At 42.7% G+C, this 26,581-nt stretch overlaps 1 protein-coding gene across 1 annotated transcript; it reads left to right on the top strand.

The window, feature by feature from the left end:
* Window positions 1-592: 592 nt before the first annotated feature.
* Cnga2 (cyclic nucleotide gated channel subunit alpha 2) lies at window positions 593-16,771 on the top strand. Its single transcript, XM_036174780.1, has 7 exons — window positions 593-945; window positions 9,921-10,056; window positions 10,411-10,506; window positions 11,362-11,532; window positions 12,601-12,708; window positions 14,243-14,349; window positions 14,675-16,771. The coding sequence occupies exons 2-7, from the start codon at window positions 9,947-9,949 to the stop codon at window positions 16,072-16,074; spliced, it is 1,992 nt and encodes a 663-aa protein (XP_036030673.1). The 5' UTR covers window positions 593-945; window positions 9,921-9,946; the 3' UTR covers window positions 16,075-16,771.
* Window positions 16,772-26,581: the final 9,810 nt, after the last annotated feature.

Consider the following 26,581-nt stretch of genomic DNA (forward strand, 5'->3'; position numbering starts at 1 on the left):
GTGTTTATCCTAGGCTTTGAGCCCAGGATGTTAGTGATAACTCTCCTGGCTATCCCCCAAGGGAGGGGTTAGCTATCCAAGCCACCTGTACAGGTGTGGAAACTGGAGGCTCCCAGTAGGACCCTCCCTACAAGTCTGGTTCCTAGTCACAGCCAGCCCTGAGCAGAGGCTGAAACTCAATACCTCAACTCTTTTTTTTCAGCTTGGCCTCCTAATAGCTGAGGGAAGGAGGGGACATCAGGTTGTAGGAAGGGAAGGTCCAGGCGGGGACCTAGGAACAGCATGGAATCCTGGTCTCTTGAAAAGGAGCCAAAGGGTTATTTGCCCTTTCAATTCGCAAATTCTGGCCCCTGTGGCTGGCCCCACTCTGGATTTCTCTCAGCTATCTCAGATTTCCCTCTGATTCAGCCTCCAATCAGGTTGGCTGCCTAGAACTCTGTCAACATTTTAAAGCAGTGGTTTGGTGGCCACGAGCTTGCAGTTTTCAATCTTCAGACAGAAAGCTTTACACCTGCTCTGTGCAAGAGGGAGTCCCTCAGGGAGTTTGGGAGGGGCCAGACAAGCTGCTTCAACAGACAGGCAGTCCAATCCTCAGCTGTCCACAGCCTGGGGTGTGTAGGGCACACACTGAAGACAGCTTCACCAAGGGCACCCTGAACCAGGCTCTTAAACTCACCTAGCTGTGGTTATGTGTTCCATTGGGCCTCTGTTGGCTTCCCGGGCTGGCATCAGGCAATGCGGAGCAGCTCTCTGATTGGGAAGCTGTTGCTATTTGTTGAAGTCTCAAAGAACCTTCCTTGGCTGGGCAGCAGAAGAAGCAGGAAATCTCTGCAGATTCCAGTGCTCATGAGCTCCCAAGAGCTTGTCTTTTATTGGAGGTGGTGTGGATGGAACAATAGTTGTTGACTGTGGCCCCGGGACTCTGCTTCTGAAGCCATCTGACTGGTGAGCAAAGGGTGCTGAAACTTTCCTGTGTCCACTGGCTGATGGATTCTATGGAGGTCAGGGTTGGGACTCAAGAAAATAAAACTCACAAACCCTAAATCTGTGATTGCAAAGGCCCTCTGTGTATCACTCTCCTCAGTAGAGCAGAGGCAAGTGGCTATTTGGGGAAAATTTTGTGCCTTATTAAAGCAACCAAGTGTAATATTGGGTCCTCAAGGAGTGTGGTGGCAGTAAATGTCATAGCAGACTTTCCCTAAGACACTCAAACTTTGCTTTTGAATAGGAAGATGATGAAGAGGATGGCAGAAAGTTTGCTTAGACATGATTTGTGCAGGAGAGTGGGGAGACATAGATAGCTTGTAAGTATTTGAGGATATGAGGACATGAGGGTTTTGGAAATAAATTCCAATTTCTGGGCTCCAGCCTGTCCTGAGTGGCTTTCTAGAAGGGTCTTCCCTTTGGGCATGGACTGTGTGTAGCTGATACTAAATATGCCACCTTATATTTTGCTGTAAAGTTATGAAGTATGTCTTGGAAAGAGCATACCAGACACAAGTTACTGATAACAAAGAATCTATACTATATGTTCCAACTGCTTATTAAAGTAATGAGCAACTGCATTAATCCATCAGAACTCTTGGGCAAAGCTGACATGTTGTGCTGAGGGTTTTGTTCATCAAACACAGAGCAAGACCATGTCAATTTTGTAGAGGGACTCTCTGGAGCCTGGCCTCAGAACAGCTAATAAAAGTATCAAGGGCTTTCACCTGCTGAATGGGCCCACCTACTGAACACCAGTCACTTACTTTCTTCCTACCCTCAGCTCTTCTGGCTCTCCTCACAGGTGAGCTCCAAACAACTATCCTTCCTGGATCACAGCAACTTCAGCTCCACCCTCAAAAGTGAACCTCAAGAGCCTGCCACTCTTTTCACAATTCTGACCCTAGTTGTCTCCTTGGTACTAATAAGCAATTCCCTGGCTCTGTGTGCATTCCACGTTAGCCTATGGCTGAATGTGCTTTTAGAGACAAATTGTCAGGCTGTGAATCTGTGCAGTGGGCAGCATAACATCAGTCTAGTGAAGTTGTCATGAGGAATAAATAAATTGATTTCAATCCATGGCTTAGCACAAGGTAAATGCATAGTAATTGTGCTCTTAATCCCCAATCATGAGGTTCCAGCTGCTTGATGGGAGGGCCATTGCTTCCATTTGGTCCCCCATATTGCTTTGTGCCTTCCAACTTTCACTAATGCCCCATACTTACAGTATAAATGACATAGAACTTGGTACAATCCCTTACTCACCACTCTGGACTTTTCCTCTACAATGACTGAAACTGGGGACTAATTTCTAGCTAAGATGTAGAGTCTGCCTCTATATGTTGTCAGTCATGAAAAAGATCACATTGTGGAAAATCTTTGGCTAGACCTGGTATTAACTTGAACTAAACTTCAGATTGAGCTGGATTTTAAGAGAATCTGGGATATCTTGTCCTCTAAATGGTCTTATGAACTCCTTCAGAAGACTCATCATGACTACCCTTCCATGCTCCATGGTTTATGATTAGCATTTCTATTCTCTGAAATCTGTCTTCTGAGAGTCCACAGAACTTCATCAATTCTAGTCTTTATGCCTCCATCCCTCTATCCTTGCCTATCTTCCTCACTCGCTGCTTTACTTCTACTTTCCTTTCACCACTGTGCATGCCTGTTTTCTAGGAGGCAGTTCTAGCATTGGGTAGGGTTGTTTGCATGACATACTGTACTGAAGGGTACTTTCAATAAGGCTAGTATGGTTTGGATACAGCATTCACTACTGGACTTCGGAAACTTGGTAGAAAATTGCAGACATAGAGGAAGAGATTGAGCATCCTCTTTATGTGGAAGGTTGCATGCCAAGCCATCCTGAAGGCTAGCAGTTAAAAGCCTTGAAGTCCAGGCCACTCATAAACCATAAACATCTGCTATTAAATAGCTGAGGAGTGTGAAAAACTCAGTGTGACTTGGGACAGGATGTACTATAGCTTTTTACAGGCAATAAGAGAATAATTGTTGATTGAAAGTTGGAAGGGAAGCCTGAAGTTTAGCAGAGATGTTTGTGTTGTCATTACTGGATACATGATACTGTCCTTATGCTTCCCACTCAATGTATAAATAATGTACCTTATTTTACAAATTACCTTTAAAATTTCCCATTATCAGTTAATTTAGACAATTTAATTATACTTTGCCTCCATGAACTTTTCTTCATAGTGTGTGTGTGTGTGTGTGTGTGTGTGTGTGTGTGTGTGTGTGATTGAGTTTATAGTTGTAGATTTATATCTTTAAGTGATCTTATATCTGTGTAGATTTATAGTTTTCATTAAGTTTGGGAAAATGTTCAAAATATCTCTTTAACTCTTTCTCCTCTGGGAACTTTATGGACACCTACAGCATGCCACTGAACTTGTCACACATCTTACTAATACTTGGTTCTTTTCTTGGATTCTTATAGCATTGGCATTGCCTTAGGTATTATAAAACATCTAGAGACAGTTTAAAGAATTTGGGAATGGTTGGAGACATGCCTTAGCAACTAGAGCACTCATTGCTCTTGCAGAGGATCCCTGTTCAGTACCTAACACCTACATGGTGCTTCATAAACATCTGTAATTTCAGTTTCAGGGGTTGCAGTACCCTTTTATGACCTCTGTGGGCACCAGGCATGCACGAGGTACACATACATACACGCAGGCAAAACATCCAATCACATAAAATACAATCAATCACTTTTAAAATGCTTAAAGAGTATGGGAGAACCTGCCTTGTTCATATGTATATATGGTGCTAGACCTTCTCTGAAAAGGATTTGAGCATTGTCAGATTTCTGATCCTAAGTAAGACCGTGGATTCAATCACCACATAGAAATACCACTGTGGTATTTTTTTATACCATAAATTGCATTTTTAATCTCTAGAAGTTTGAGTTTAGTACTTTTTAACATAAATTTCATACTAAAACTTAAATTCTTTGAATATAGGAAATACAATTTTAGGAACTTTTAAGGTGTTGTCTGTTAATTCTACATCTATACCAATTCTAGTCTTATTTTAATGAATAGCTTGTTTACTTCTCATTATGGGGAATTATTTGTATATCTTGTAATTTTTCAGTGGATACATTATGAATATTACCTTATTGAATATTGGAGTTTTATATTTTTATTTTTATATTTTATTGAAAACAGATTATTCTTTCATACATTGCATCCCAAATGCAGTTTCTGCTCCCAGCTCTCCTCCACCTCACCTCTCCCCCGACTCCCTCTCCTGATTCCTTTTCAGAAAAGAGCATGCCTCCAAGAGACTAGCCAAACAGGACAAAAAAAGATACAATAAGACAAGGCAAAAATCTTTATATTGAGATTGGACAGGACAAAAATTAATCAATGAAATTATTCCTAATGATATTTTGCTGTACTCATAGATCAGTGCCTATCCAGTCATCATCAGAGAGGCTTCCTCTGTCCAAAGATGGGAACGGGTACAGAGACCCACAGCCAGACATTAAGTCTAAATTGGAGGTCTCAGGTCTCATTTGGGTCCCTCCCCTTAGAGGTAGGAAACCGCACTGAAGAGGGAGAGGAAAGACCATAGGAGTCAGAGGGGATGGAAGACACCAGGAGAACATGGCCTGCATAATCTATTAAGCACATATCATATGGGCTCACAGAAACTGAAGTAGCAAGCATGAGGTCTGCATGAGCCTGCTCTAGGTCCTCTGCAAATATGTTATAGTTCTTAGCTAATGTTATTGTGGGACTCGTGACAGTGGGAGAGGGTCTGCCTCTGACTCTTTTGCCTATTTTTATATTTCCAGTAACATTTTGGGCTTTCTTCTGGATTGCATTTTAGTTTCCTGGGAAGAATTTAGTACAATTTGGTTATACTTTTATGAGTTTTCAGTAAGATCACAACATGGCTTAGTGTAGGGACTACTCATTACTCACTGCTGATCAAGGCCCTTCTGGGTATTCTAATCAAGATCACACAAACAATTAAATGTTCCTGACAGGTGGCATCAGACTCCATCTAAAGACTGAGACCTGTAATATTGAATTTAGGAGGATGGTATATGTACTAAGCTGAATATGTGACAGGGTCCACTTTTAGATTCCCAGAGCTTGCTGATATGTCCTTTCTGTGTCTCTTTGCCTATGTCTCTTTAACTCTGTCTCTGTGTCTCTGTCTTTCTATCTCTCTCTGTCTGTGTCTGTCTCTCTGTGTCTGTCTGTCTGTGTCTGTCTCTCTATCTCTCTGTCTCTCTCTGTCTCTCTCTGTCTCTCTCTGTCTCTCTCTGTCTCTCTCTCTCTCTCTCTCTCTCTCTCTCTCTCTCTCTCTCTCTCTCTCAGGCTCACTCCTCTCCCAATACTCTGCTCTGCACTCCCTTGCTGCTCTGCTCTCTTTGGAGTCTCTGCTTTCTTCTCAATCCAGGGAATCCATTACAGTTCACTTTCATTTCTCCCTCTATGTTATGGCCTAAAAAGATCACAAGAAAAATGAGAGTTGATCTCAAGCTCACTTTGTTTCCCTGCTCCTAAGAATTATTGCTCTTTGTTGCCTAATATTTAAAGTTTTGGGAAATGTCATTTCATATCTTTTTTCCCAAGTATGGTTATTTCATTCTGGAGGATATATTCAATCTCTGTTACTCCATCTTAACCAATAAATAATGTTGTATATTCCTTTAAAATAACCTATCTAACATAAAAGAAACATAAGATGAATAATAAAGTGGGGGAGAGGTGGCTTAGAAAAAGTGAAGAAATGAAGAGACAATTCATCAACAATCCATCCAAAGCTCATCCATTATCTACAAAGCCAAGCACTGAGAAAAGTAGGTAGCTTGGATAATTTAGTTGTAACAGAGATATTGAACTGGTGATGTTTTAAATGTAGAGCCTACATACTTGGAATGTGTAGTTGGACAAATGTGAAAGGAATGGCGAAAACACAAAGGGTTTGGACCCAAGTTACTAGAAATATGGCTTTGCCTTTTCTGAGATGCAGATGAGTATGAGAAGATAGTCAATTCTGGACATATTAATCCCAAGGTACCTATTCCACATCAAAATGCTTATGTCAGGGGGTCAATCTGAAGTTCATAGAAGAGGTTGGCTGCTGTTAGGGGTTTTCAAGTCACTGGAATTCAGATATATCAAAAGCCATCACACTTGGGGAGAAATGATAGATAGAAAAATATGTACTCCAGTGAAATACTGAGCTCACAATTGAATTTTCTTGAACACTTCTTCAAAGAACAGAGGAAGTGGTGGGTAAGGAAGGGAGAGAGGAATAAGGTGAAGAGAACTTATTATTTCAAGGAAAGAGGGAATAATTGCTGATTGGTTGCTGGAAACAGAATAGAACATGAACAGAGAATGACTTTTAAGATAGCCTGTGTTCCTGGTTGTCTTCTTAGTTAATCTGGGAATAACCCTGAGGTTCCAGTAGACTCTGCTAGACTACCTTCTCTAGCTTTAGTATCCAGCCCAGGGACTGGCTCCCAGTGGGTGACTGGTGTATGATAGATGAGTGAAGAAGAGAATTGAACATCAGTGAACATTTTAGTGAGCTATGAACCAGAACTTCTAGTCTTTCTGGCTTTCACATCACTATATATACTCTGAGGAAACTCTGAAAATACTTGCAGCCATGGTTCAGGGGATTCATTGTGCCAGGGTGTTTATCTATATAATCCTGGTTACTCAGCTAGTGAGCTAACTGATGAGAAGAGACTCAGAAGGACCTCATGATTGAAATTGGGCTCTTTCGAAAATGGCATTAGCATGCCTTACTCTAGATTTGAAAGGCACTTTTTTGAGTATCCTGCCCTTTGCCTAAGATCCTCAGTCCACCTCTGTTCTCAGCGGCAACTATGTAGCTGGTTGTCTTGCTTGACAAGCTTGGTTTTGCACTTAAACTACTTTGAATTCTCCTATTCATTCTCACTGCAATCTTTCCTCCTCTAAAGTTTGCACACAAGGCAGCCTGATACCCCTGAAGGTGGAATACTCTCCCACTTCACTTATAATATTGGAGTTTTGCAGTTTTGCCTTTCAACTGATTCTTACTATATCTCTAATCCTATTGAAATTAGTGGGTACTTTCTTTGTTGACTGTTCCTCAGTAGCCCTTCCTGATGCACTTGATAAATTTCATCTCATCTCTTCTGGCATCTGACCCGACCTATCATACTCACCATTCACAGGCTCTACTCTAGTAGAACTGGTCTCAAGCACAAAAAAAAATTTTCTAACTGAATCCCTTCTCAAAACTGCCAAGCATGCTTTGCTATTCCCTTGATGTAAACAAAACAAAACTAACAACAACAACAACAAACCTCCCCAAAGCCCCAGACAAACAAGCAAAAAACAATGGCAACACAAAAGTAAAAATTAACAATAGTTACAGAAAGAGGACCTTTTTCTTTTTTCTTTTGTACCCAGGACCTTGCGTTTGCTAGGCAAGTGCTCTACCACTGAGCTAAATCCCACAATCCCCTTCATCTTCTCTTCCCACTGTATTTCTGCTCTTTTTCAGCTGAGATTGCAGTTAGTTACAGCTCTATCTCTTGTTCCTCAACTCCTACTCCTCCTCACCTCCTAAAACATAATTCATTTATGCAGTTTTTATTACTATCCCACAAAAGATCTTGTTGTTCTCCACAGCTTCTATTCCACCTCTCATCTCACAGGGTAGAAGCATGGATTCTCTGTTAAGACTTGGCATTGGCTTTCTGGCATCCGTCTTCCCTGGGGATTCTCTTCTTATGCCTTTTCAAGCTGTCTACCTGTCCTCATCCTTGTCTTCCCTTTGGTCAGCTACTTGGACTATTTGCACAACTGCAGCTTTTTTGAACGCTGCTTTCATTCTCCATCCTTGTCCATTCATGATATGAGAATACCTTTGTCCCAATGAGAGATTAGCTTTCTTGTCAGTTAAACTTGGACAGTGTCCACACCAGACTCCAGAGGGTGCCAACCTGAAAGAGCCTGTTGCAATAGGCTTTGGGATCTACAGTAGAGATTGCAGCACTGGTAGAGGGAGATTGAAAGATAGATGTTTGATAATTTGAAGGAGGATGGATTAATTCTTGAGTGATGCTGACTGGATGTGATCAAGGAAGCAATTACAGTGAAATCCAGGTTTCTGACTTGAGTGACTTGACAGAAAGAAATCTCTGTTAGGAGACTGGCAAACTGAAAAAGTGGTTAATTTATAGGTGAATGTGTTAAATGTGGTTTTGGTTATGTGGGCTTTGAGGGTCAAAGGTGCCTCAAAGGAATTGATTAGCAGGCAACTGGAGATATGAGTGTGGAAGCTGATTAGAGACCTGTTGGTAACAAATGCCTTGGGATCAGATGAGTTGTTTGTAGAGTGTGCCAGTAAGAACCACTTGGCTGAATGGGTGAGCTGAAGCAATAGTTAACTGCCTGTCCTTGTTCCCCTAAGTGGACAGTTCTGATGAAAGGGCATGTGTGGTTGGGTGATGTCACAAGGGAATCAGCAAAATAGAAGGGCTTGTTCCTGATAGATAAGATTCAGGGGTCACGGGGAAAGAAACCTTTTTAATGTCAGAAGTATAAAGAGGGAACACATGTGTTATGGTCTTTCCTGATCTGCAAGCTTTCAGTTAGTACCACTAGCCTTGAAACTCATCAATGTGAGTGGCCTTGGATTTGTTTGCATTGTGCGGTACTTTCTATCTCCATGGTCTACTGCCTCTAGGGTCTAAACAAGTACTTGTGGATGCTGGTTCCTTTCCCTCATGTGTCCTCATTAGCATCCTGGTGCAATAGTCCCACAGAGAGCACTAGGAGAGCATCTCTGAGGCTGCTTGATGTGACTGCTGTAACCATGGTAACAGCTTCAGATGCTAGAAGAAGTGAAAGAAGCTGGAAAAATGTCAGCATTGAGGGCAAGTGCTGGGGTTCAGACATGACCTAGAGTGCATCCTGTGGGGGTGGATGTCATCACAAGATTTCCTGTGTAACAACAGAAAGATCATCAGGGCAAGATGTAGGTTGTGTTCAATCAGGCAAGGCCAGTACAAAGGTTACCACACACTTCCTGATTTCCAAATGGAACTTTGACTCTGTGATGATAATTTTGGGATCCTATATGTAGGCTCCTTTGCTGTGAAGGATATTCTGTTTCACTCAGTGCTGAGACATCCAACTATGAAGAACACTTGCCCTGCCCACTCCCAGTTTGCATCACAGGAGTCTTGAATTACACAACTCTCTAGGGTCTAAGAATTCACAGCAGTGTTGTGGAGTCAGAGTGTGGCTGTGAGCCCAGCAGCAGAAGCCATGAGAAATCTGGGGGCATGCTGACCCTTTTTATCCACATTTAGTGGTATATACGGATCATCCTTAGAACAGAAAAACTACTTTGAGGATCTCTGACCCCTATTCTTCCTGGCTGTGGTGAGAGACACTGTAGAACACAACCTTCTTTCTCACTTCTGGCTTGTTCTTTCCTCATATTCTTTTTCTCAGTCTATTTGGTGAATATGTCTTCTGTTTATCTCTTCTATGTTTGAACAAACCTCATAGTCCCCAAATAATGATGAATAATGACTTCTATAGCGTTATGAAGCCATGCGACTCAGCATTAGCTTCAATGTCAGGCTCTAAGGGCCAAGGAAATGATTATACTCCCTCACTCTGATGTGTTATCTAAACTCTAAATAGTGCTAAACTACACAATGTAGTTTTCTTACCTTTACCCTAGTGATTATTTTTGACACATGAACTAGTCATGGAATATCCTTCATGGCAGAGGAGCCTACATATAGGATCCCAAAATTGTTATCACAGAGTCAAAATTACATTTGGAAAGGTCAGTGGGCCTGGTTGTATTCTCACTGTTCACCACTAGCTCCCCTGCTCTCAATGGGTACTAGAGTCCACTGGTTATTGCCTTGTCAGGTGAGAGCCCTAGATGTACATGGAGAATGACTGAAAAATCCAATGGTGTGAAGAGCTCTCCAGCAAATAATCATAACCATCATCCTCCTCCTACCATCAAGGCCAATGGCAAAGATGACCACAGGACAGGTAGCAGGTGAGTCCACTAAAGTTAGATGACTTTTGTTTTCCTTATCTTCTTTCCTCTTTCCCACTCCCTACCCCACCCTCTTTCTTTCTTTTGCCAAACTTAGGATAAAACCTCAGGGTCGTGTACATACCAGGAAGGCACTCTACCCCCTGAGCTGCACTCTCAGCTCAGACTGGGTGATTTCATTAATAACCTAGAGTCTGCACTATCTCCTTGTAGCTTTTACTTACAATCATAGAGCAAGCTACATTTGGCTCTAGGACATCTTCAAAAGGGACTGTGAGATGTTTAGGGATGTCCTAAGAGGAAAGACAATTTATACTAAGAGAACCTGAGTCAACTCTGTTCTTTTGTATTCAGACCACAGTCTGAGGCAGCTGATGATGACACTTCCTCAGAACTGCAAAGGCTGGCAGAGATGGATACCCCACGGAGGGGTAGGGGTGGCTTCCGAAGGTGAGTTCTCCACTTCAACTGACCTGCCGCTACCCCTTCTTTTCTTAGGACCTGTCAAATGGTTACTATGGCCCTCCTCTCAGCTGCACTAGGTCTTTTTATAAGACTCTCAAGCAGTGATTCTTAATCTGTGGGTTACTACCCCTTTGGGGATTGAATGACCCTTTCACAGGGGTCACCTAAGACCATTGGAAAACACAGATATTTATATTATAATTACAGTTATGAAGTAGCAATGAAAATAATTTTATAACTATATTAAAGGGTCTCAGCATTAGGAAGGTTGAGAACCAGTGACTTACAATCACCTTGAGAGCCTTTAGAAATCACAGGGCCGAGGTGTTATTTCACCGTGCTAGAGGCTTTTGTGAGGCAAGATGGGAGTAGACAGGAGAGGCTTCCCTCCATGTTTGGCTGCCTCAGCACTGGGAAGAGGAAATTCTTTACAGTAGAAGAACCTATACATAGGGTCTCAAGGTCATAGGCCTCATAGGGAAATCAAGAAGCCTGGGACTGTCATCATACTGTCCTGTCCTGACTCTGTACAATCTAAGTTTTGCCTTGAAGATCTCTTGTTTGTGTTTGACAGTGAACTGAAAAGTCACATTACACAGGAAATCTTTGGAGGGCATCCTCCCTCACAGGATGCACTTTAGATAATGCCTGAGCCCTAACACTTGTCCACAATGCTGGCTTCTTTCCAGGTCTTAGCATACAGGAAATCATGGACTGATCTATGTCTGGCTTTCCCTCCTCTCTCCTCTCCCTCAATTGTCAGTGAACACTCTTGGACAGGTCTTGCCTAAACAGTACAGGGCATTTCTTCGGCACACACTCATTCTTTTTCCCCTCTAGGATTGTCCGCCTGGTGGGGATCATCAGAGACTGGGCCAACAAGAATTTCCGTGAGGAGGAACCAAGGCCTGATTCCTTCCTAGAGCGTTTCCGTGGGCCTGAGCTCCAGACTGTGACAACACATCAGGGGGATGGCAAAGGCGACAAGGACGGTGAAGGAAAGGGCACCAAGTACATCTCTCTAGTTTCTGTGGGCTATGAAAACTCTCACACCTGCCATGGGAGATCTCAGTGGGGATTCTAACCATTATCAGGGGAGGTGCAGAGCCATGCCAAGCTCTATGATAGCAGATAAAGAACTGGGCAGGGATGACCTCCTACATTTCTTTGTACTCTGAATATTTCTATTGTCCTTACCAAGGGCCTCTCAAATAGCAGTGATCTCCTTTCCATGGCAAACTGGAGTGTTTTCACACCATAGTCATACCCTTGTTAGACATTCTTTTACTGCTCATGGAGTGAATTTCAGCAGGAGAAGAGCTCAACCAAGGGCATACCACTCCAGGCCTAGATCCAGTAGTCAGTATGTGATGATCAGGCAGGAAGACTGTATTTCACAGAGTACTGTTGAAGCCATGCCCATTCTAGCTCCACCATGGCTAAGAAAGCAGGTTTTGAAGGGGCTTATACGGGAGTCAGGAGCATGATACCCAGATTATTGAGCAGAAGAGGGAGGAAAGAGAGGGGAGGTAAAACATAGAATAATTAGAGGGTCTGATGTTTGAAGACTAAGTAGATGATAATGGATGTCTGCACAAGTTGACATCCACTATCTCTGGTCAGTGGAGAGAAAAAGATCTGCCAGGTTAGAATGAAGCATCTGGGAAAGTGATTTGGAGGCTGGAGTCTAGAGAATGGAAAGGGAGAATGGGAAGGAAGCACATACAGATCACTTGCCTAGAGTTTCTCTCTTTTCCCAAAGGGACTGTGGGAACAGGCTTAAAGCTCTTTACCATCCTGAGATACACCCTCCTCAGACCCCCTCAAAGCCTACCTGTGTTACAAGTTCTGTCCTTGATACATCTTCTTGGCAAGGCTCCTTTAAAGTGCAGGGGAGGCAATGAACCTTTCAATGGTCAGAATGGAGGCCTGCTATTTGGCTGTGGGTCACTGCCAAAGGAAACTGTAAGACAACCTACCCCTCAACCCACAATACTTTTATTTCATTGATATTTTTGAGAATTTGTGGTTCTGAAACCTGGAGTCTAGCACTCTAGTGACCCCTATTTGTCTCATCAGGAAGAAATTTGAACTGTTTGTCTTGGATCCAGCTGGAGACTGGTATTACCGCTGGTTGTTTGTCATTGCCATGCCCGTTCTTTACAACTGGTGCCTGTTGGTGGCCAGGTGAGCATGGAGGGGCCTGGGTGGGATTGATTACAGAAGCATAGTCCACAAGAAATGGGATTAAGATCACAGCAATCTCAACTCAGGACAAAGAGTATTCAACAGTCCAATGCTCTTTCTGAATTTTGTGATTGCTGAATTCTTTTTCATCTACTCTGTTACTCAATGCTCCCACTATTCAATGTGCCATCAAGTCTTCATATTGGTCCTTTTCCTGTAATCTTCAGCTTCTTTGTCATGCACATCAGTACTGTCCTTGGTAAGGCCATCATCCCCCCTTCTCTATCTGGGAAAACTACAGTAGTCCTGCCTCTATGCCTTGGAGGTACACTTGACCCCTCTAGTACATCTGCCACACTTGCAACTAATATTCTTGTAGAAACTTGGATTTGATTATGCTACTTTCTCTTCCAAAACCATTTAATGTATCCCCTTTGTTCTGATGATAAAACTCTAAGGCTGACCTTCAAGGTCCACTGAACTTGGTCCTCTCTTTTCCTGACAGTAGTCCACATAACACTACTCTGTGTCAGTCATTCACTTAGGAATAATTACCTGTATATTATTTGAGTTTTGTGCTCTCTCTTGGATATACAATGAAAATCAGGACAGACACAACCACTGCTTTTTTTTTTTTCCAGTGTTCTCAGCTAGACTGAATGTAAACATGCAACAAAAGAAATGAGCAAGATAGTACCAGGGACTGGAGGTAGCAAGTTGCTGGAGAATCATAATGGGCCTGTCAGAGACATTAGCTGAGATCTTGGTGGGAGGTAGCAATCTGTTTAACTATGTGAGGCTGGCAGAGAGGGCATTCTGGACAGAAAGAATAACATGAGCAAGGCCCCTATCTCTCAATGGCCCAGTATGGCTGAAGGCTGTGGTCCAGTTTGTTTTGTACATTGTCTGGGAGTTTGGTTCTAAATGTGACCATTCTACCCTTGGACTAGTACATAATCAGATCTTTCCCTTCCTCTGTCCCCTCCCTGGGTTCTATCTACTCATTGTCCAAATCTTGCCAATTTCTTCCTACAAAGCTCCTGTAGCCACTAACATCTCTCTAGTCTCAACCATCTCTAGCTTAAACCCCATTACTATCTATATTCCCAACCTTCCAGGGTTTGATGTTGTGTTAAATAGGAATCTATTGAAGTAATTAATACAGAAGCCAGTCAGCTGTTCTTCTAATGCCTTATTTATTTATTCTACTTAAACCACTGATGACTTGCAGTCTGGTGTCCTGGACTAGGGATGTGGCATATAGTCACAACTAAGATGTGTTCTCTTTCTTGAGCTCATATCTAGTGGATGAAGAAGACTATCGATGGTCAATGGTGATGCACACGCAGTGGTGCCTATTTAGTAATAAGGGTTGAGGTAGAAGTCACTAGTCATTGTTATCAAGCCGACTGTGACTCACTGGTGTCCCTGGTGGCCGTGTGAAACTCTCCCTGCAAAAGTTAGGTATACAGTTTAGGGCCAGTAGGGGATTTTACCAGGTTTTGTTAGTGAAGCCAGCCCTGTCCTCTTACAGAGCCTGCTTCAGTGATCTACAGAGAAACTATTTTGTGGTATGGATGGCGCTGGACTACTTCTCAGATACTGTCTACATTGCAGACCTTTTCATTCGACTGCGTACAGGTGAGTGAGCACATGGGCTGCACAAGCAGCATTTGGATTCCTAAGTTCAAAGAATTGAATCCAAAATCTGAAGAAACTAACTGGACATTGTATTGAAGTCCACCACCTGGGTAGACCTCTGCTAGGATACTCTTTAAATCTTATGGCCCCACAAATTTATGGAGATGTAGATCTGGCAGTGGTTTCTTAAGGTTCTTCTAGGCAGTCTCGCTATGTTGTCTATAGTTCTCTGTGGGAAGGAAGGTTTGTTCCTTGTTGAGAATTATCTTCTAAGGAGAGATTGATCTGAGGACAGAAGTGACATGCTGCTTTGTATCTCTATCAGGCTTTCTAGAACAGGGACTTCTGGTCAAAGACCCCAAGAAATTGCGAGACAACTATATCCACACCTTGCAGTTCAAACTGGATGTGGCTTCCATCATCCCCACTGACCTCATCTATTTTGCTGTGGGTATCCACAGCCCTGAAGTGCGCTTCAACCGTCTGTTACACTTTGCCCGTATGTTTGAGTTCTTTGACCGCACTGAGACACGCACCAGCTACCCCAACATCTTCCGAATCAGCAATCTGGTCCTCTACATTTTGGTCATCATCCATTGGAATGCTTGCATTTACTATGCCATCTCTAAATCTATCGGCTTTGGGGTTGACACCTGGGTTTATCCCAATATTACTGACCCTGAGTATGGCTACCTGGCTAGGGAGTACATTTACTGCCTTTACTGGTCCACACTGACCCTCACCACCATTGGAGAGACACCACCCCCTGTAAAGGATGAGGAGTACCTCTTTGTCATCTTTGACTTTCTGATTGGTGTCCTCATCTTTGCCACTATTGTGGGAAATGTGGGCTCCATGATCTCCAACATGAATGCCACACGAGCAGAGTTTCAGGCCAAGATTGATGCTGTCAAACACTACATGCAGTTCCGAAAGGTCAGCAAAGAGATGGAAGCCAAGGTTATTAAATGGTTTGACTACTTGTGGACTAATAAGAAGACAGTAGATGAACGAGAAGTCCTCAAGAACCTGCCAGCAAAGCTCAGGGCTGAGATAGCCATTAATGTCCACTTGTCCACCCTGAAGAAAGTACGCATATTTCAGGATTGTGAGGCTGGCCTGCTGGTGGAGCTGGTACTGAAGCTTCGTCCTCAGGTCTTTAGCCCTGGGGATTATATTTGCCGTAAGGGGGACATTGGCAAGGAAATGTACATCATCAAGGAGGGCAAGTTGGCAGTAGTAGCCGATGATGGTGTGACTCAGTATGCCTTGCTCTCTGCTGGGAGCTGCTTTGGAGAGATTAGCATCCTTAATATTAAGGGCAGCAAAATGGGCAATCGGCGTACTGCCAATATCCGTAGCCTGGGCTACTCAGATCTCTTCTGCTTATCCAAGGATGATCTTATGGAAGCTGTGACTGAGTACCCTGATGCCAAGAAAGTCCTAGAGGAGCGGGGTCGGGAGATCCTTATGAAGGAAGGTCTGTTGGATGAGAACGAGGTGGCAGCCAGCATGGAGGTAGATGTTCAGGAGAAGCTGGAACAGCTGGAGACAAACATGGAGACATTGTACACTCGCTTTGCCCGACTGCTGGCTGAGTACACTGGGGCCCAGCAGAAGCTCAAGCAACGCATCACAGTGCTGGAGACCAAGATGAAACAGAACCACGAGGATGATTATCTATCAGATGGGATAAACACCCCTGAGCCAGCTGCTGATGAATAGTCATAGGTGCCTATCTAACCTTGCTTTGACCCCAGGAGTTAGAAGTACTGTATAGAACTCCACATTTACATGCGTTTCATGTCCATCTGAACTCTTCCCAAAGCCTTGCTAAGGCTTAAGGTTTTGACTACAATGTCTTGGAGTCCCTCTCCAAGTCCAGCTAACAGCCATGCTTGTGAACAGTGTAGGTTATGTGGTTGAATTTCCAAGAATGTACTGCCTAAGTCTGAAAAGGAACCAGGGAACAACTGAATTGTCCTTAAGGGGGGTTTCCTGGGACCAGAAGTCTGGACAGTGTTCTACTCTGAAGAACAGTGTGCACCTCAATGCCTGACTCCTGCTTTTGGTTTCATTAAATCTAGTCACTCCCTACTGCATACTTTCCCATACATGTGCTCTGAACAGCCCATTTTCATGCATGTGTATGTATTTAAGAAGTGGCTGCAGAACTGGGCCCCTGTATGTTGTTACCCAAGGCGTGCAAGGGCTGTGAGGGGAGTAATAGGGTGGGTTTGAGTGTGCTTGCTCAGGGTCATACCTCCTTGTCAGACAATGTCACTGTGAGAAAGAGGTGGCTGGCAGCTTCAGGCACCACCCCTTTATGCACACAAATTCTGAAGGGTTTGTGAAGGCTACAGTACTGGGTGAGATACTGTGAATTAGAGGCACTTAGAAGTTAATAAATTTCTTTGAGCTACTTGTGGTTATTGCTCATCTCTACTTTCTTTCCTCACATTTCTCTTCCTCTCTCCCAAGAGTTTTCCTCCTGGCATATATTTGAGCATCTTTCTCTGCCCACTTAAGCCTTACTGCTCTTTTAGAACTCATGCCTGGAACCAGAAGATTCTCTTGCCTATACCTTCTCCTCGATTGGGCAGTCTCACCTTCTCTAGGCTTCCACACTTCTCAGAGAACCCTCTTTCCTGGGTCAGTTTTGACAGCTATGGCTCTCCTTCCAGACTGTGGGCTCCTTGAAGGAAAGGTCAAGGCAATCTCTCTTACTGTTTGGCTGTAGCCTTGGTGACATGTGTTCCACAGAAGAGGCATTCAATGTTTATCCACCTAGAGAGTAAGAGAATGTTCAAGTGAATGAATGTGAAAAAGAAGTAACACAAGTGACTGAAAGTCCTGTTTCCACCTGCAAGCAGCCACATACTGACTCTGGAGGAAAAGATATCTGACTTTGGTATTGCTGGATGATCAGGAGTTACAGGAGTAAGTGCTAGCTACTGGGTACTGTCTACATACAGACCTTAGTTTCATGTTCACACATGCTATTACCTCATTCTCTCCCTCATTTATTCACTCATCCACTCACTATGAGGTATATAAAATTTACCATCTTAACTATTTTGTAAAATCAGTCACCAACCCTTTTTCATATTGAGAAACTCATTATCCATTAAACAATTCCTCTTCCACCCAACCCAGGTCATGACTACACACATTCAATTTTTTACAAAAGTGTCTGCTATAGGAACCTCATATAAATGGGATCCTGTAGTATTTGTTCTGTGTCAGCATACTTCACACAGTATCATTAAAATACATCCATGTTACATCACATGTCACATTTCCTTTTCTTTTCAAAGACCAAATAATATTCCACTGTATAGATATGACACATTTTACTTATTCATCCAGCTACTGATGAATATTCAGTTTCTGTCTATGATTTGGCTATTGAAATACAACTGTGACTATGGATATGGAAATATCTCTGAGATCCTGTTTTTAGTTCTTTTGAAGACACATATATCTTGATGTGGAATTGTTGAGTCCTATGGTTTCTTTTATTTTTAGGAACTACCACACTTGTTCAATTTTCCAAATTTTCCACATCCTCACCAACATTTATTTTTGGTTTTTGGAGATGATCCCTTCTACTAGGCATGAGACAGTTTTTTATTTTGGTTTTGACTTGCCTTTCTCTTATGAGTTATGGATCTGTGAAGTTTTTTCATGTTTGTTGGCCATTTGGATATCTTTTTTTGAAAAATATCCTTTTAAATTCTTTGGCCCCTTTTGAGTCATCAAATTGTAAGTGTTATTTATATATTATAGATATTAACTCAACCACATTTGCAAATATGTTTCTTGTCCTTCAAGTTGCCTTTTCACTCTCTTGACTGTGCCTTTCAATGTATGAATTTTAATTCTTTTAAATGTGCTTCTTTTAAATTTAATGTAGTTTTTTGGTTCATTCCTTGGCTTACAGCAGAAAGCCTTAGCTAGAGGAAGTCTCACCTGGAGGGATCTGGAGCATCACCCAGACTCAGGTCCAGGGCACATGGTGGTGGCAGTAGAGAGGCAGCACTGGTGATGGGTCACTACTTTGTGTGTACTTGACTTCTCTAGTTTGATATTATGCTGGAAAAAAGACTCTGAGCCCTTCAGCTTAAGAGAGACCCAGCCAACATGAGGAGGAGCCCCTAGAGTCCTAAACAGCTGCTTGCCATGATGCTTGTTGCTAAGGTTGCACTAAGTTCATTTTTTACCTAGCACTGGAACCTATAGGTGTTATTCTTGTAAGCTTAGAAAAGCACTGGTGCCAAAAACAGGTGGATGGCTGTATTGAAAATGCTTGCCTTCCTATCAGTAAGAACGGGATAGTTTCTCTATGGAATCTGCTTCACCTCCAATCAAGCCTCACAGCTGCTTCCAAAGCAGGGTGCCCCTTTGCTTCACTGGGTTTAAGACACAAACATTAGAGTTCAACTACCCTTTTCCCAGACATCCTTGCATTTCAACTTCCACAACTTCTTGCTATTCATCATATGTAAATGTTCTCTTAATCTTGTGTGTGTGTGTGTGTGTGAGAGAGAGAGAGAGAGAGAGAGAGAGAGAGAGAGAGAGAGACAGACAGACAGACAGACAGACAGAGACAGACAGAGAGACAGAGACAGACAGAGACAGAGACACAGAGACACACAGAGAGATTTGATATCTGTGTTTGTGTGTCTGTTTGGACACAATGCAGACATCCGGTGAGCCTTTGGACGTCAGCCTAGTCAGACAAGTGTCTATTTCTGACCAAACTCTATCCACCCCCTCTCCTCTATTCTCTCAGCAAGATCATGACTCTCTGCTGCTTGTTGCTGGCTGCCACCCCCGCTTCTCTCCTGTAACTGGCTGTAGTGTAAGAACTGAAGTATATTTTCCATTATGTGCTGTGTTTACTCAGTGCAACCTGATGTTCTCAGCTCTTAATTTACAAATGTTTAAATTGGAATGGTTTTGTTTTGCTCTGAAAATATCCACCAAAGATAATTTACCACATTTGTACATGACCATTAAATTTCTTTTGTATTGGTGACTTTCTATAGAAAACAAAAGCCCCCACTACCTCCCACATCTTCTCTTCTTTCTGTCTGACCCTTGTTGGCCCCTGACTCTCTTACAGACTGCCACCCCCATCCTGGCCCAAGGAGAGCTGCAGCCTCACCAGCATTAATCTATCTGTTTCTTAGCCTGAGGCTGAAATATAGACCACTTGTCACATCCTTCCTTGGAGGGAGGTCAAAGTAGAGGGTTCTCCTCCATTGTTTAATCCAAGAACAAGTAAGTCCTCAGGGCACAGACAAAGATCCCAAACACGAGAGGGTGGATTATTTGTCACATCCTCTCTATTACACACACACACACACACACACACACACACACACACACACACACACACCAGACCAGGCCCTGCTTCAACAATTAGGTGACACCTTCAGGGCCTCACATGGCTCTTGGAAAAGTCTCTTTCCCAGGACCTCTCCAACTTCTACTCCTCTTGTCCTGACCAAGGCTACCACCAGGTTTCTGCTGGACAGTCACATCTAAAGAGGTGTTCTGACTTCTGACCTTGTCCTTTTCAGTCCATTATCCACAAGAAAACCATATCCTGTCACTTTACTTAAAATCTCCCAGTAGTAGGTTTCCAATATTCTTATGATAAAATTGAAATTCATGCCTCCAGTTCCATCTTCCTAAAAGATATGGCCCTGCCAGTCTCTGACTCTGATGACTCTTTCTTACAACCACCTACTTCTCTCCATTCCAGGATTCCAGTCTCCTTGATTCCTCACACACACACCAAGCTTCTTTCTGCCTCTGTAGCCTCATACTTGTTCTCCCTCTTCTAGATCTTGCAAGATTGGTTCTTCTGTCTTTAGGACTCTACAGGATCCTTTATAGATCAACAATGAGAAGAATCCCTACTTCATCCATGGTGTGCTGTCACACTAGCCTGTTTGGTTTTCCTTTTTAGTACTTAGCACCCTTCATATCAGTACCCCAAGATATGCAGTTTTGTTGGCTTCCCACTGCATCTCCAATATCTAGAGCTGCTACTGGAATGTCAGTGTCTCTAACTGGAAATGCTGGTAGAGTCTCAAGGTAATGGCTTCCTCTCTTTCTCCATTGAATTAGACCCAACACTCTCAGCCTCATTTCTCTGCCTGTAATTAGTCCTAGGTATGCTTCATTCACATACAACTCCTGGACATTCCACTGCCTACCCTATGACTCTTCTGCAAGGTACTCAGCTTACTCCTTGCCTCCAAACTTTGCCTAATACATTCCGCTTTTTCTTTAAAGTCGCCTTCTCCCTGAAGCTTCCTTTTATCTCTTAAAAGGAGATGTATATTCCTCTGCTTAGTGTTCATCGATATTGGTTTCTTTCACTCCCTTTCTTCTTTAAGGAGAGATCTCTGGGGGATTAATCTTGCCTGCTTGTAGCCTACTTTGTTGTGTATTGTGGTGTGTGTGTGTGTGTGTGTGTGTGTGTGTGTGTGTGTGTTTGTGTGTGTTGTTTACGTAGGCTCTGGAGGGTTCTGCTGAAGGCAGCACTTCAACCAGAACAAGAAGCTTGGATAAGCAGAGTTGAGAATCCATCCGGTTCCAGCAGGAGGAATGGTGTGCCATGCTGGCTATGGGTTCACTTGCAGGTCACTTTTCCTCTGAAAGGGACTGAGCTGCCAAATATTGAGCAATTTTCCTTCTCTCTGAGTTGAATATTTCCCTGGAAGGACAATCTAGCCCTGATTTAGGGTTTTCCAGCAAGCAAGCTATACCTGGCCCCAATGGGAAGGGTAATAATGAAGATGCACTTGGAACTAAAAAGTTTGCCATGCACAATTCAGTAATGGTCTCAGCTCTCAGAGTAGGATCAGGACCAGTCAGTCCTATGGAGGATTGAGTAGGAGCAACATCTAGGGAAGACAGCATAGTCTTTATAGCTAGTGCTTTCTGTGACTTTTTCCAGGCTTGGTGAGACCCTGCTATTTTCTGTACTTGGAGCATAGCTCAAAGTGAAAAGTGCTCTAAGAGAGTCTGAGAATGTTCTGTGGACATATTTACTTCTTCCTAAGAACCTTAGCCTGGTCTTCAAAGATGAAATTTGATAAGTGCCACACCAGGGAGCTAACCAAGCAGTGATGCAGGACCATAGGACAAGGGTTCCAGTTGTGGCTGGGAATGTGTGGAGCCTGTGGCTGCCAGTGAGTGGTAGAGTGTAGTTGGAGAGCTTCTTTCTGGCCCCCGCCAAGCCCTATTAGTCCAACAAGCCACTTATAAAATAAACACACAGACATTCATATTATTTAAACTGCTTGGCCATTAGCTCAGGCCTACCATTGTCTAGCTCTTACTCTTATGTTTAGCCCATTTCTATTAATCTATACTTTGCCACATGGCTTGTGGCTTACCAGTACCTTACATCTTGTCATGGCAGCAGCTGGCCTTACCTCTCTGCCTTCACCTTCCACTTCCCAGAATTCTCCTCTCTCCTTGTCCTGCCTATACTTCCTGCCTGGCTACTGGCCAATCAGCATTTTATTTATACAGATCAATATCCACAGCACTTCCCCTTTTCTTTTTTTTAAAGGAAGGTTTTAACTTTTACATAGTAAAATTACATATAACAAAACAATTATTAAGCAAGAATTACAGTTACAATATTAAGGAAGATATCCTATCTATCTATTTGTGAGTCTGAGGTTTTTATATCTAACTTATCTTTTATCATAACTGAGAAAATTATAACTATCTAGTCTTCAACCACATCAAAGACCTCAGAAGGATATAATATTACCTGAGAACCGGGAGAAGGATGCAAGCAACTTTTGGGAGTCTTGCAGGGTAGACAGAGACACCTGGCAGCCTGGACAGTCACCTAATGTTCCTTTGTAAAGTTGGGGCATTTGTCTTCAGCCCACAGGGCTAGAGTCTCTTGGTCACTTCTCTCAGTATCCTGTAGAATGTCTGACAGTTTTCTCTACGAAGCAGAAACCTGAAGGACCATTTTGTCAAGCAAAGTTTAGTGGTCACCTTTCTATGGGTCCTGCATGTCCAGTCAATCAAGCAGTCCAGGCAAGAACAGTTTCTTGCCCAAATGGCTATTTTTGCCAAGGTGAAGATAAGATATGAAGTGTCTTCAATGCCCATCCTCCTCTCTGAAGTAAATTGGTGTTGCCAGGGGCAGACATGTCTCATTGTCCAGAAAGTCTAAATATTAAAAATATTTTAAATGCCATATTCTCTAGGTCTTTGAAGTATTTGAAGATTACCTATCTATCTGAAATATATCTATGTATACCTAGAAGACTTCACTAACATGGCTATGAGTATGATTATCATAGATGACTAATTATTAATCTATTTTAATTATCCATTACAATTTTAAATGAGCTGTACAAACATAATACCTTAAACAAGAGTAGAAAGATACACACAGTATAACAAAATTAACTTTAAGTTTGTATCAATAGACTAAAATCTATACCACTGTAAAACATTTTAAACAAGTTGTTGCTCTTTAGAAATAAGTTCCTTAATCTACCCTTTCATCCTATTATATCTATATCATATCCCCTTTTCTTCTTTAGAAAGAGATTGCATTTATAATCAACCTGTTTCAAAAAAAATATTGTTTTTTTTCTGTCCCACCAGAGGGCTCTTCTGATTTCGGACACAAAAATCTCTTAACCTTTTCTTTCAGCTATATGTCTGGGTTTAGAGAAGGAGTGAGCCAATTCCATCTCCAAAGCCAGCTTGATAATTTTAGGAAATTGGGCTTAGTTTTTCTCACTATTTCCTGCTGGAGGGGGGCGTTGTATCTTATGGGGAAATAAAGAAAATTTTAGGATTATGGAGTAGTCTGTGAGGGTAAACCTCTGAGCCAGTTGCCTTGAAACCATTCTGGATGTTGGATCCTCTGGGACATGGTGTCATGGGAGACCTTTCAGGTGGTCTTGGCTGGTCAAACCTGATGTATCTTAATCTGGAGCAAATCTACAGCCTCTGGCTTTCTGTGGAAACCAAAGTAGAGACTCTTTTCCAAAGCAACATATCCTTATATCCAAATTTTGAAGTCAAGGTACCTTTAAAATTTACATATTTGTTTAATTTAACAGCTTTTATGATCAAATCTTTTTTTGTAGTTAAAAATTCCAAAGACAACATGAACCAGATTCTCTGTAATATCCATCTTTGTAAGACTGAAACGCCGCTGTGGCTGCTGGCTCCGCACATCTCAGCTTCCCAACATGGCAGTGGTACAGTTTACTTCCAGCTCTGGGTCTGGAGCCATGTGTACCATCAACTATCAGAAGCAGTTCTATCAAAGCAGTGCATAGTCCAGAAACCTATTTTTTTTTTTAAAATAGCAAAGGCTAAATCCACCATGTTGCAGAGTAAAGTGTTGCTTGTAGACTCCTCATTCCCACCACACTGCAGGTCAGATGCACACACCAAGAACCTGCCATAGTTGCTCAAACTGGCGGGCTGCTGCTAACTTAAGAGAAACAACTAGGAAGCTGTTTTTAGCTCCGTTTTAGAATCTTTTTTCTCAGGTTTTAGGTGGAAACTCTAGCCAACACATTGGGCGCCATTTGTAGTTGGAGAGCTTCTCTCCAGCCCCGCCAAGCCCTATTAGTCCAACAACCCACTTATAAAATAAACACACAGACATTTATATTATTTAAACTGCTTGGCCATTAGCTCAGGCCTACCATTGTCTAGCTCTTACTCTTATATTTAGCCCATTTCAATTAATTTATACTTTGCCACATGACTTGTGGCTTACCAGTACCTTACATCTTGTCATGGCAGCAACTGGCCTTATCTCTCTGCCTTTGCCATCCACTTCCCAGAATTCTCCTCTCTCCTTGTCCTGCCTATACGTCCTGCCTGGCTACTGGCCAATCAACATTTTATTTATACAGATCAATATCCACAGCAGTGGAGCAAGAATTGAATTCTTTCTTAGGCTTCACAGATCTGATAATTATCTTGCTTTCCTTGTTGAGGTGATCAAATTATTTGATTTTTTTGACCTCAGAGTTTTTCAGACCCTTTGTACTCCTCCTGTCGACAGGAGGAGAATCTATTTGTCTTCTCTCATATCCTTGTATCACATTGTTGAAGTGCTACTTCCAGCAAAGCCTTTGGAGTTGCTAGTTACTGTGGATCAATGTTTTTAAATTAGATAGGTTTTCTTGTTTCTCCTTTATTGGATTGAGTAAGAAAATTAAATTGAGCAATTTGTTGTTAGGTCATTTAAATGCCAGTTGATTTCATAACCTGGTCTGTGCCATATCCAAGTCCTCCCAACTTCTTCTGGAGTGATGGCACCAGAGAGTAGCAGAGGAGTGGGTATCCTGGGGGTCATTGGGTATTATTCTGGTTCTTGGGGGTCAAATCCTTGGGACTCTGTAGTGGGTAGCCATTCCAGATTTGACCTGGTAGCTCTAGCCCCGCCTTGTAGGCATGAGAATTACTGAAGCCTCATTGGGGGTTGGAACTTCCATGTCAAAGCTGGAATGGCTACCCACTACAGGACTCAGCTTTCCTTTGTTGTCTAAAAGTATGGTTAAGGTGGACTTCAGGGCCAGGGTTGGATGAGAACACTAATCAGAAGTTCCTGTTGCTGTCCATGGTCAAGGGTTGCTTTATGTTGTAGCATTTTTTTCCCTGTTTAGTGGGTCCCTCCTCTTGAGACTCTTTCGTTCTTGCATTTCAGAATACTCAGTCTCTAGGGCAGTGGGAAATGCCCCAGTATCACTAACTTACTACTGGTTTGTTTGGTACTGAAGCACAGATCTTCAAAGTCAAGGCATGTGGGGTGAGCATGTTGTTTAAATAGAGTCAAACAATACTTTTGTCCAACAACAAGCTGACTACCTTACAGTTTATAGCCTGCTCTCTAAGCTTCAGAAAGCTATCCCTTGTGCTATTCTGTTTCCAGCCACCACAAGTAGAGAGTGCCACAGGTGATTCCAAGCCCCCACCTGCTCTCCACATCCTGGGAACCCTTCTCTATGACCTCAATTTTGCTGAGAGTGCTACACTAAAATCCTTAGTTATCAAAGCATTTGGGAAGAACAGATGAGAAACAGAAAATGTGACAAGAAGATTTCCAAATGATGGCTCTAAATCTCCTGATCTCCGTGTTTCTGGTGGTTTTGGCCCTTCCCCCATCCTCTCCCTGATGGAACCTCTGGTCACATATGCTAGCAGCACAAGGTCATGCTGCAGCACTGTTGGTGATAAGTTGTTCCTTCTTGCCCTAGAACATAGAGGAGTTATTTGTTGTGGGCCATTCACCTCTTCGTTTTGTTCTGGGAAGGGATAGGGCTGAGGTGTGTTCTGGGAAGGTGTAAGGTTGGGGTTTGTTGTGGGAAGGATAGGATTGGAGACTCCAGGCTATATTTCAGACTCCTAGGTTGCAAGAGTGAGCCTGTAGACAGGCTGCCAGGACCTGTTGAATTCAGAGGCAGTGACAAGATGTAACATACATACAGGGACAATGGCTGGAGGGCTCCTGCAAGGGCTGAGGACAGGCATCAGGACCATAGGATTTGGTAAATAACATTAAGAAGGTGAGAACTTGAGCAGGCAAATTAGGAATGCAGACAGAGCTCTGTGACTGCACTGCCTGTCTGAGTCACTGCTGGAGATCAATTTCTGCTCTGAGCACTAGGATGTGCAATGTGCTTCAAAAGAGCTGCTGGGTTAGAGCCCTTCCTTGAAAACAGAGGCACAAGTCATGGGCACAGCAGAGTTTGGGCCTGTGTCTCCTTACCTTTTTCCTCTTGAGCTAAACTAATTTCTGTTGTTTTGATATTCCTGCTCATGGCTCTTTGCAGCCCTCCTGGAGTTTTATCAAGCTCCCTGTTGTTGTCTCTGTTCAGTGCTTCGTTAAATTTAGATTCCAGTAAATGCTTGCTGAAAGAGTGAGGAACGAACAGTTTTTCCTGATTTTTTTTTTTTTTGTGTGTGTGTGTGTATGTGTGTGTGTGTGCGTTGGGGCAGGGCATACTGCACATGTGGAGGGCTATTGGGATTTCATTCTCTCTTTCCATTATGTGGGTCCAGGGACTGAACTCAGGTCCTCTTGATTTCTATGTGTGTGGACTTGTCTGTCTCCTACTCCATTTATAAAATAAAAATATAGACTTTAGGAAACAAATTATATTCAAAACAGGAAATACTTTAGGTAAATAGATGAGATCCGTGAAGA

The sequence above is a fragment of the Onychomys torridus genome, chromosome X, assembly GCF_903995425.1.
Source record: "Onychomys torridus chromosome X, mOncTor1.1, whole genome shotgun sequence".
Lineage (NCBI taxonomy): Eukaryota > Metazoa > Chordata > Mammalia > Rodentia > Cricetidae > Onychomys > Onychomys torridus.

Coding starts and splice junctions, on each gene's coding strand:
- Cnga2 (XM_036174780.1), top strand. CDS start 9,947: ATGACTGAAAAATCCAATGGTGTGAAGAGCTCTCCAGCAAATAATCAT. Junction 12,709..14,242: donor TGGTGCCTGTTGGTGGCCAG/GTGAGCATGGAG, acceptor GTCCTCTTACAG/AGCCTGCTTCAGTGATCTAC. Junction 14,350..14,674: donor TTTCATTCGACTGCGTACAG/GTGAGTGAGCAC, acceptor TATCTCTATCAG/GCTTTCTAGAACAGGGACTT.